The 12684-nt window shown below is 36.4% G+C and overlaps 1 protein-coding gene across 1 annotated transcript; it reads left to right on the top strand.

The window, feature by feature from the left end:
* Positions 1-2802: 2802 nt before the first annotated feature.
* LOC117792555 (neuromedin-U receptor 1) lies at positions 2803-6318 on the top strand. Its single transcript, XM_034632744.1, has 8 exons — positions 2803-3156; positions 3216-3381; positions 3438-3570; positions 4433-4631; positions 4701-4912; positions 5401-5511; positions 5589-6024; positions 6071-6318. Exons 1-8 carry the CDS (start codon positions 2814-2816, stop codon positions 6316-6318), a joined length of 1848 nt encoding a protein of 615 aa, XP_034488635.1. The 5' UTR covers positions 2803-2813.
* Positions 6319-12684: the final 6366 nt, after the last annotated feature.

Raw genomic sequence — 12684 nt, 5'->3', positions numbered from 1 at the left:
GCTTAACGCTGAGTGAAGCAAAATTAGAAAATTGAAAACCGAATGCTGAAAACAGAATACAGAAAACAAAAGACACAAAACAGAAAGTTGTCGAATGACAGCTGACAATCAGCAACAGGACGATTGGTTTGAGTGTGTCCCTTGGCACGTGCTGTGTGTTTGCTTGGGAATCGAAAAGGATACGTGAATGGTCCAATGATAGTCCCATAAGATGCCATCATCTGTCAGGGAGTAGCTACTTTCCCTATTTGTTTGTCTGTTTTGTTTGTTTAGGACTTTGTTTTGATTAAGTGCCAAAAATTGTTTTGCATTATTTACATAAAGATTGAGGCATTGAATGCATGCAATAAATTTGATTTATTTTCTTTTGTCAATCTCATAAAATTACATTTATATTTTAACATGTACGTATGTTACGCCTATAGTTCAGGCCTTAATTTTTATGGCCTCTAAAGCTGTATGATAGATTTGCTTGCACACGGCCATAAAACTAACTGCTAACAACAAACGCCCAGTGGACTCATAAAATCTCAACCAAACACGAGTATAATAATAAAAGCAAAACACGCGCCAATTTTTGGTGTCCAAATCAACTGGCCAGCTTTGAGTCAATTCCACAGAATGTGGCCAAAACTGTGCACTTAAATTGAATTGTTCTGTCTTCAATTGAGCCAATGTCAACTTGCCTAGAATTGTGTCTATTAAATGGCCAAAAAAGGGCATCATTAGCATTGTCCTTGCTGTTTAGCTAGCACACTCGTATTTGCCACCTTAAGAATTTTAATGTGCCACTAAATTAGATTAAGTGCATGCCACAATATTAAGCATTTTCATTTTTATTTCATTAAGAGCGAGAGAGCTAGAGAGAGAGAGAGCGCGTCGTCGCAGAATCTCCCAAAAGCAACCGGTAGTTCTTGCTGCGCTGCCTGCTGCCGACGTAAACTGCGACAGCGACAGCGACTGCGACGCGACAGCGACTGTTGCGTCGCTGTTATTGTGTTGGACAATATGATACAAGCTGCTGGCCAAAAAATCAGTCGCTGTTAAACGGATGCTGCGGCCAGTTGTTGTCGCTTTCGACCATCTCGTGGGCCGACTGCGAGTTGAACGAGTCGCTGACGAACCTGAAACGTGAATCGTGAATCGCCGTTAAATTCGCTTCATTCAAAATCGAGTAATAAATATTTGACATAATATCTAAGCTGATCTATATACAAATAAATAACATACGCCACATCAATATCAACTAAAGCCATATAATTATGATATAATATCAATAAAATAAGATGAAGTTCATAAACATTGTTAATAAACAATCATAATCCAAATGTTAGCGAATTGTTACTAATTAACAATATCTAAATGCAATATACAAATGAGTTTTGCTTCGAAAAAAAACCCAAAAAGTGCAATGCTCGCCAAAAATCTGAAAACAATATAAAAGCAGTTCAAAGCAATAAAAATAACAAATTAAAGAGAAAAACGAATATAAAATAAGTTCAAAGCAGAATGCATAAAAATGTGGCAGGCGGTAACAATTTAAAAATATAAATTAAACGTGTTTTAAATGCACAAAACGTAGTCCAAGAATTGCTTGATTAACAAAAAGTATAATTAATTGCCTTTAATTGAATTTGCAAAACATCAGAATACTGCAAAAGACTTTCAGTTAACTTGGTATTCTCATCATTGTGGCATTCATATGTATTTGTGGCCAGAATGTTATCTGGTGATCAGTAGACTCAGTCAGTCACTCATTAGCCCAAATCGGTGCAAACTTGATGCCCACTTAAGGTTAGGCCATAAAGTTCCCGAAATTTTTAAATAAACAAATATCAATTTTATACGCAAAAAGTTGTTCAATATAAATATATATACACTTAACAAAAAAACACGCACACTTTATGATCTTCGATGATCCATAATTTTTGATTGCGACGTGCAAATGTGATTCCAATTCGATTCAAATCGAATTCTAGCCCATTGGCTATCACCTGATAGTCAAAGAGACGGCAACACAACAACACAAACATACACATAAACATACGAAATGATAATAGTTAATGAAAACGATACAAAGCTACAGAAGAGAAACCAGTTTCACATAATAATAAAACAAAATTCAACAACATTCTTGAAACGTGCATATTTTGTATAAATATTTATAACAACACAACACAATAATTTATATATATATAATATTATAATAATGTCATCTAAAAGCTGTTAGTCGCTTTTTTACGACGATGCTCGTCTTGAATGAATAATTTTGTGTATATACTTATCTGAATATTAGGCACAATTATAAGCCCAAGGGTTCAGCAGCATCTCTTTTGACCTTGAGCCAAGCAAACAAACATACACCATAAAACCAAAGCTTATCCTGTCATGTCGATGTTTCTGATATTACGAATATTTCAATTAATTTCCACTTAGTAATGCAAATTAATTTCACAAGAATCTGTCAAGGACATGCAACCTGACAGAATCTGGCAGGTAGGCCCAACCACTAACCAAGTGCCTGCCACTGAATCCTTAAATTGGCTAATGTTGATTTCTGGGCGGCAGGTTTAACAAACACGAGAGACAGAGACAGAGAGAGAAAGAGAGAGAGCTAGCTCCTCTAACGAAATATTGATGTGCAAAGTTTGTTTTAGAAATTCAGTCTTGTAAATTTGTCCTTTTTAATATTTTCATAGCTGTCTGTCCACTTGGACTTTCAAATGATATTTTAAACTGCGAGGATACACTTACACACACACACACGCACTCACACACACAGACACATGTCAGACGAGATGTGGGCAACAAATATGTCTGCGGGGGCCACGCCCCTTTTGTCAGATCTGCAGATGCTTCACAGTGAGAAATTCTTTTTGAATATAACCCAAGTGTTGAACATATCAGCTGACAATTTGACCAGCCTTTTGCAAGGATTGAAGGCGCAGGATCATCTGGAGCAGTCACAACCCACAATGGCCACCAGCATGGGCCTCTTGGCCACTCTGAGTGTGGGTTATGCCCTAATCTTTATTGCCGGCATTCTGGGGAATCTAATTACCTGCATTGTGATCTCACGCAACAATTTCATGCACACGGCCACAAACTTCTATCTATTCAATTTGGCCATATCGGATCTGATACTTCTATGCTCGGGTATGTTTTAGCCAACTAGAACATGCTTTGACCTTTATCTAAACATCGAACACTTACAGGCATGCCACAGGATCTGTATAATCTGTGGCAGCCCAACAACTATCCCTTCTCGGACAGCATTTGTATATTGGAGAGTGTGCTCTCCGAGACGGCAGCCAATGCCACCGTCCTCACCATCACCTCCTTCACCGTGGAGCGTTATATTGCCATCTGTCATCCGTTCAGGTAAGTGAGAGTCTTCTGGCCTTGCCATTGATTTGATTGATGTCGGTTCCCAATAGGCAACACACTATGTCGAAGCTGTCGCGTGCCATAAAATTCATCTTTGCCATTTGGATTGCCGCCCTCCTCTTGGCCCTGCCACAGGCCATTCAATTCTCGGTCGTGACACAAGACGCTAGTTCATCGTGTACGGTAAATGTTGTTAGCCCACTTGCACTTTGCCCTTATAGAAAATTCCATAAGGTTGCAAAACTTTATTGACGAGATTTATTATAGTTGAGGTATGCTAAAGTCGGTTAAACAGAAGTTATTCAGAAGTCAATTGGTTTAAAAGAATAAATAATGAAATTAGGTATAGTATACGTATAATTATTTTGTAGCCATAAACAAAGGAATATTTAATTTCTAGCATTTATGCGAAAAAATATTTAATTTTGAAAATATCTTTAATTCATATTTTTTATGTTTAACGTATTTTGTCATACTTTTATCAAAATTAGAAGAAAACTTTATAAGAAAACTATTTTGTTTTTAACATATATATTCATTTTACTCACAAGATCCAAGTAACATTTATCACCACATATTCAGATACATTTTGGTGTTATTAGCACATCTTTATCATATATCTCTCATAGGAATAATTAGCTGAAATCTCAGGATTATATCAACTTATTTTTTGTTTTTAAGCATATCTTCATTAAAATAGGATATTTACAGCTATTTAACACCTTTTTAAGACAGACCATTAGATTATAAGACTGTTACAGGAATGATTCTTTGAATAATGATGTTTTTTGTAAGTTAATTTTAATTTTCAGCTATTTATTTTATTAAAGTTTTATTAATATTGAAGGCTTTTTGCTTTTGAAGATATCCTGATCACCAAATTGAACTTAAATGATCTTTTAGACCACTAAAATACATTCGATTACATTCATCATAATATCTACAACAAGATTCCGTAAGGGTATTAAATATTCGTCCTACCGATGTTCGAACATTTTTCTTGTTATTATTTATTTATATAAATTTTTTTATAAATTTTTGGCAGATGAATAATGACTTTTTTGCACATGTGTTCGCTGTTTCGGGCTTTTTGTTTTTTGGCGGACCGATGACTGCCATCTGTGTACTCTACGTGCTGATTGGAATAAAACTGAAGCGGAGTCGATTGCTGCAGGCGTTGCCAAGGCGATCCTTCGATGTGAACCGTGGCATCAGCGCCCAAACGCGTGTTATACGGATGTTGGGTGAGTTACAGGGGGGGCGTGACTATGGGCGGCAAGTAGTTGACAAGTTATCAATTTGGACATGTGCAGTGGCTGTGGCTGTTGCCTTCTTCATTTGCTGGGCGCCCTTTCATGCCCAGCGCTTGATGGCGGTTTATGGGTCAACCTCTGGCATCGAGTCACAGTGGTTCAACGATGTCTTCAACATATTGAACTATACATCCGGCGTGCTCTACTTTCTCCACGTGCATCAATCCCTGTTATATAACATTATGAGCCATAAGTTTCGCGAGGCCTTCAAGGTAAGTGTCGTGTGATTGATTGCTGTAATATGATTGATTGAATGTACACTGAAAAAAAGAAGAACTTCTAAAATCGAGAACATTCATCTTAAATATTTTGATCTGAAAATATGAACATCTTAAGACTATATTACAAATACTAACAATATTAATCTAAAAAATCAATGTTCTTAATACAAGAATAAAAATCTTAAATTGTTAAATCCCACTCATGTAACAAATTAAAATAATTTTTATAAAATAACCAAGACAAAATAAAACAATTTAAGATTTTTATATTTTATTTTAATTTTAAGAACATTTATTATTAAAATACGAACTTGGTTCTATTTAAAATGTTCTCAACACCAAGATGTGTTTTCTTAATCCAAGATTTTTATTTTCTTGACGCATTTTTTTGAACCAAAATTGTTAGTTTTGAGACCAAAATCTTGATTTTAGAAGATGTTTCTTATCGGTGTATGTATGTTTGTATGTTTGACCTGCAGGTCACATTGGCGCGACAGTTCCGTCTGTCGGGGAAGCATCAGGGTCAGGGATTACCGCACACCTACAGCGCCCTGCGACGCAATCAGACGGGTTCAATGCGCCTGCATACGGTGAATACTCGCAATTATATTCAATGTTCAAACACATACATAGTGATACGGGGCTCATATTCTAATCTTCTCTGCAGGACAGCGTACGTACGACCACCACGTTGACCACCTTAAATGGCAGCAGCATCAATGGAGCAGCAGGTGGCAACACAGTTGGCGGTGGGGCACGCGGCTCTCAGCGCTTGCAACATGGCAGCTCGCATGCCACATTGCTGAGTACACAGAGTCGCAGTCGACAAGATTTGTTTGCAACACGTGCCACCGGAGTTGAGGCAGCCATAGTGGCAGCCACAGCTGTGGCACATCCGTACTCGCATCCACATCCGCTTCCTCAGCCACATCGAACACTGCAAACACAAATATCGCAATTATCGTCAGTGGGAGATGCCCACTCACTGTTGGAGGCGGAATTGCAGTGGCCAGAGGAACAACACGAACTCCCCACTCGCCATAAATGCCAACATCCTGCGAGTCTGTCTCAGCCAGCAATGGGAGCCATTGATGAGCTGAGCTGTCAGTCAAGTGATGGCTTTGATGCTGCTGGCTCTCTGGTCTCTCCCGATCACGTCTCAAGTTGACGCGCATCACGAGGCAGTCAGAGCCACAGACAAGTGGAGCACTTGCCGGCGAGGAAGGGGCAGCCACTGTGGCAGCAACGGCGAGGGCGCCACAGGCAGTGGGAAAGTGCGTAAGGCAAAGACCAAAACGCTCAAGACATCGACTACGCTGAAAGGTCTAAGAGCCAAATTGAATTGGCGTAGCCGGCACAAAAGACGATGCCAATGGAGCCATAGACCGTGGTGTTAATGTTGGCCAAAAGCCGCCATCAAGTGCGTTATCTACAGAACGTGCCCTTATTGAAAGCACTTCAAGTTGGTCAATTCCAGAGTTCGGAATCTAGGGAAATGGGGTGGGGGACAGGTACATAACTGTGATAAGAGCAGCAGAAGCATCTCGGCTGGTTCCAGCGCAAGCAAAATAACAATTCAAGTTGTGGTCAATTAATATAGCCGCTTCTATTCCTAGCATATATTTAGTCATAAATTTTCCTGCATGTACTCTTAATGTTATTACTGAGCTGCTAGAATATATATCTTGAATAAAGCAGACTTATTTCACTTGATTTCCATTTCTTCATCATTTTTTTCTCTCTTTGGTACTGATTCAATAAAGTCCCGAGGCTAATGAATTCCATGTAAGTTTTAAGTACACCACGCGCACTGCCTCTAAACCATAATCCCCAGCAATTAAGATGTCTATCGGATGCATAAATTCCCATTTGGTCTAGACGTTGGCAACTCTCTGTCGAGTGGCTTAAAAGCCGGCTGCTAAAACTGCGAATAGTCTAACTGTAAAATGCGCATCAGTCATTTGCAAATGCGAATGTATTTGTGGGGAGTGTATGTGTGTGAGTGTGTGTGAGTGTATATCTCTGCCCTTGACTAATTACAGCATGTAATTAAAGAAACACTTGCAATTGTCGACTTTGATATACCCTTACCCTGCATTGAACCATTTTGAATAGAAATCTTAACAGTAACTCAGACACTTAAAGTAAAACTTTAGGTAACAGTTACAGTCACAGATTTGGAATATTTTCTGAAAACACAAGTATATCGAATCTTTCATATTTATTCGAATTATTTTTAGAGTCGAGACAATTTTTGATCCAGGAATAACGTAAATAAATCACTCACAATATCTTTCAATGTAATATTTATTTTTTATATTCATTTTTAATATTTATTCAGCATTGTGATCCGAAGTTAAAAATGCAGCTAGAAAGAATAACTATCATTTTGTGATGCCTTTTTGAAGCCTTAATATTCATTTATTTAAATTCAATTTTAGCAATGTAATTTATCATTGTTATATTTTATAAAATAAATTAATTAATTTTATGTGTATTTCATGTCTTTTCATTTAAAATTTTATACAAACTCTAAAAAAACATTTGTTAAATAAATGGTTAGAAATAGTAAGGATTTTGACATTAGATCATGACAAAATAGACATACCCATGTGTGAAATGTGTTGCAACTATTTAAAATGCCAGCTGAGCACTTTTGGCGCATTTAGTCTTAATTGTGCCCAGCGAAAATTAATTAAGGGACAGAGTCAAATTTGTGGTTAAGGAAAAGCACACGGTCGTGTATGTTGGCCAATAATAAATGGTTTTGAATTCATAAAGATCGCAGCAGCATGTGTGAAAAAGTTGTCAGCATACATACAAAATGTTGCACTAATAGAAGGTGTAACTCTGACCACATTTGGGTAAATTAATGGGCATTTTTAATGCACATTTAACAGATGGCAAAGCATATGGCCAAACATATAATGAGAGTTAAATTTTAGAAAAAGCTGATTTATAGTTATTCACTCGACTGAGTGAATAGAATCTGTTTTACATTTTTTTTATTATGCTAATGGTTTATGACCGGCGACAGAAAGAAATCCCTGAATGTCTGGACAAAAACATTTCATCAAATTTGCAGAGTTTTACTTATTATTATCGTTGGTCACATCAAAGCGAAAGAAAGGCTATGAAATAGTTCGATGAACTTCATCAGTTTTATGCGCTGCCAAAAGTCAGAGAAAAAGAAAATGAAGAACAAGCCAATATATTGCAGACATGAACGAACGTTATTTTGGCAACCACACAATAAATTTTTCTGTCCTTTTTGCCATTTACGAATTTACTATCACTTTACCCTCCATTCAACTTGTCTCGATGGGCAGACAACGGGAATTGTATCATTCAATTTACGGGCAAATAAAACCGACAGTTCTTTCTCATTTTTTTTTTAGTTCTTATATTTTTATTTTAAATTCACTAATACGTCTTTGTGTGCGTGTGGGTGGCCGTCATAACGCATAAATTGAATACAACAAACATTGGAGGCATCGTCCGGTTGCAACCACGAGTAGTGAGTGTCAGACTGGGCCAAGCAATAAACTCCCGATACCATTTATATGTATGAGTCCAGTTTGCATTGCAAATGTACTCTGGGCCTTATCAATTAGGAGGCGTAACGTTGTGGGCGTTATGGCCCAACGGCAATTAAGCCATAAAATATTGTTGCCTACTTTTCGCGGCACGGCGCAACGCAATGTGGCATCGCGTGGCACGGCAAGCGATAAACGTGAAAATTAAAATTATTTATTGGTTACTAAACTGGCTCACACTTTGTGCTGGCTTACATCGTGCTCAATTAATTAACACACTGAAATTAGAGCATCGTTTGGCGCTGTAATTTGGCATTATATAAGCAGCTTGTAGACAAACATTTGCATAGCAAATAACAAACAGCACATGGTCCACGTCTGAGTCGGAGTCGGAGTCGAAGTAGGAATCTGAATCTGAGTCTTGCATAAATGCGAAATTGAGATGCCAAACATGTTGGCCACGCACTGCGTTTCAACTGGTATTCGAAGTAGACAAAACTCCCTTCCATCCCTCCATTCGATTCCCTTGTAGTCATAAACTACGAAACACAATTCCTGATAGCGAAGTTTGAGTCTGAATTCCATTCAGCTAGCACGTAGGAATCATTGTTGTTGTGGGGATTTATGTTTGCCAAGCATCAAATCTTTAGCATTTGACTCTGGCCATAATGCCCTGTCTTGACTTGATGCCTGGCTGACGATCTTTATATTTGCTTTTGTCTAGTTTTCGACCCTGTACTTAGGAAATACAAAGGGTTTATTAGATCTGACCTAAGGCAGACATATGTAAGCTAGAGATACTGTATATTTCTACGTGCCTCATATCCCAAGCAGATTTAAAAAGATTTAGTAACACAAATAACAAGAGGCAGTTTTAAAACCACACTGAAAAAATATCATTCTGAAATTTAAGTTGAAAATTCTTAATTTTAGCATGTATTTTAAAGTATTTAGTCAGAAAATTATTGTGTAATTAAGACACTTTTTGATAAAATGGCAACATCTTAACATTAAGAAAGTCAAATAAGCCAAAAATATCTGACCTAACTAAAAAAATCTTACAAAACCGCGAAAATAAAAATGTTGCTCAGAAAAATCAAGCTTAAGTCAATTATTTTGTTCTTGGCTTAAGAAAATTCGAAATTAGCCTACTTCTGCCTCAGCATTGTATTGATTCTATCCTGTAATCGTGTACATTTTATGTGTATCAACTTAGTTTTGTTATACATAATAGGAATCATGCTCCTTAGAAGATAATAAACTCCAGATTTATTTAAAAATGCTAAAGAGAGAAGGAGATAACTCAAGCTTGTCAAGTGTTTGTCGTGTGTATTTGTAATTTTATTACAGATTTAGTACAAGGTCTTTTACAGTCGGGCTGTCTCGACTGTAGCCTATCCTACTGGTTTTGTAAGAGGCAGGGTACAACAGTTGTTTCATTGTGGTATTTTGCACATTGTTAGTGGCCCTGGGAGAGTGTGTTGTAGTCGTAAAATAGAATTTGTTAGCCAACGACAACGACAACAACATGGCACGAGGCACACATACCATCAGATTGCCTAAATGCCAAATAAACTGCAATTCAATCACACACTCTTGCTGCCGCCTAGAGAAAAGGAGAAGAAAATAACTAGAAAAAATTCTTTGAAAAAGACGTTGCCACAAATTGCTGATAGTCCCTTAGGTAATATTTATATAAAGTTGCTATGCAAATACGCTTGTATGTGTACATGGGAGTCACGTTGACAATAGTAAAGTGAATTTTTCCTGTGTCAATGTCAGTGTTGGCTTCCAAGAAAATCCATTTGACCCATTGCAAATTGTTGAATCCTTGTAAATAACAATTTAATGCAATGCCTCAATATCAATGTCTTCTTCATAGTGTACATTATATTCTCTTTTACAAAAATTCCAGATCTTATTGATATGTGTGTATGTGCAGAACATTTGACTTTTCGTTAAATTTAAATAGAAATTTAAATGGCTCAAAGCATTTCGGCCTAATACAGGTCTTACATAAGTTGTCTTAACATGAACAAATTGAATTCATTAAAATCGAATGAAAAAGCAAAACATTTTGGGAAGCTACCCAAAAGCACAGTTCGATCGATTAACTACACGTGTTATTGTTTATTTTATTTAGATATTATTAATTTATTCAACAAATTTATTGTCGCGCGACAAGCTGGTTTCATTTGAACCAAAACGACTTTTCGATTGATCCACATAAACAGATTGCTGTCTCAAGCTTAAAATGAGTAGTCTGACAGATTTATTTAAAGAATGTGTTTTTGTGGCTAATACCTAAGACGCGAACACTAAATACTCTTACAGATTTTCTGGTAACCTCTGTAAGATTTCTCAAATATCGTCTTAATTTATTGTTATATACTAGTTGTATACTTATTATTTACTAGTTATATACTTATACTAGACCTTAAGTTTTAACCTATAAGTAATATTATTTATGAGTAATATTATTATTAAAGAATGAGCCAGTTTCAAGGCTTACATAATTCATAAAAAATATTCAATGCCCTTAGCAAGAGTATAAAATCAGAAGCTGTTGTGAATTAGCTAACTTTAAAGCAATTGAGCTGAAATTTATGTAGGAGAAGGATTATTGAGCCTGACAACGACAAGGACACTTTTGTAGACGTCAGAACTTCCAGATAAAAGAGCAACAAATACTTAACTTGGTTGTCCTGGGAAATTGACACAATTTCAAGGCAATTGTTTTCCATCTATAACGAGCAGATTTCACTTAATCCATAATCCTTTCTGGGAGAAAAGAATTTTAAATGTAAAACGACAGAAACTGATGTTCAAACTAATTGGAAAGTATGTAAAATGAAAACTGCGCCTCGAACGGAATGATTTCTGGTGAAAAGATAAAAAGAAGCAAAGCTACTTAAAAAATTAAACAGAAGAGAAATGCAATTATATTTGTGGCATTTAAACGGAAACGTTGTATTTATAGCGACTCATAAAAAATCGCATAGCACAAAGAAATGAAATGAAAGAAATGATTGAATTAAATTGCGACATAACAACCCTAATTAATTGTAAACAAGCCATGAAAAAACGCAATAGCAATCGCAATTCCAAAGGCAAATGTCAGAATTCAAAAGGAACATGGCTGCCTTCACATGAATTGGGAGGGACCAGACCCTCAATATCAATCTCAACCTCAGCTGATTCAGCTGTTTGTGCCACATTTTCATATGTGCCTCGTGTTTATGTCGAGTTGAAGCGGCTGCAACGCAACGTTAACTGCGTGTGAATAAAGAATGACGGCGTCGGCGACATTTGCCATTTGTATGCCAAACAATAATATTGTGATTGAATTTTCCGAGCAGCAGACAGCGGCATAAGTACGTGTACGGGGATTGTCACATCCCCAGCCGAGCCATACAACAAAGTGGCATTTTATTTATGTCAACACGGAAAACAAGTTGTTAAGTCAAAAGAGGCGTCATAATGATTGAGCACTACACTTTGAGGGCACTTTTAATCATCTATTCAAAATGTAAACAAATTTAAATATACTTCTATTAATTGTGTCATTAACCCTATCGTCAGATATTTATCCAAACAGATGCTTTGATCGTTTGCTTAAGAATCCGTAAAGAATTGCGGTCTGAAATGGATTTAATTTTAGCGTGTCTGTTTGTAAACACATTTTGCACAGATGCACCAAAATAATTCGATAAATAGCGGCTTTTTTATACATGCGAGTATATGCTATATAGTACTTTCCCTATAACGGCGCCGGCAATTCCATTCTTTCTACTTAAAATATATTTTTATTGTCATATTTATTTGCATGTTTTGAGTTGTTTTGAGTAATGAAGCGCCAGTGAATGCTGACAACAAGCAATGCCAAATACCCATTCGTCAATAAAATTATGATTCATTGTGACGTGTTTGTTGCAGTCACATTGCCGCAGATCAAAATATGGCTATAAGCGCATTTTTAAACATCTTAATTTGCAAACAACAAGTGTGAGTAAACTGAATAATTTTTGGTTGAAAAAAGTAAAAAATACCCTTTGATAATAAGTCAGGCATAATGCACATTAAAGACATTTGTTTCAGATTTTAAAAATTTTTCTTAAAATTTTAATTTGTCCAACAAAGTTATCTTAAAAGTCAATAGTAAGTTGGTATTTAATTAACAAAGAGTATTCCAAGTCGAATACACTTATTGACATTAAATATTTAAGT

This window comes from Drosophila innubila (assembly GCF_004354385.1).
Source record: "Drosophila innubila isolate TH190305 chromosome 3R unlocalized genomic scaffold, UK_Dinn_1.0 2_E_3R, whole genome shotgun sequence".
Classification (NCBI taxonomy): domain Eukaryota; kingdom Metazoa; phylum Arthropoda; class Insecta; order Diptera; family Drosophilidae; genus Drosophila; species Drosophila innubila.
Note: the sequence above shows the minus strand (reverse complement) of the source record. Positions and strands in the feature narration are given on the sequence as shown.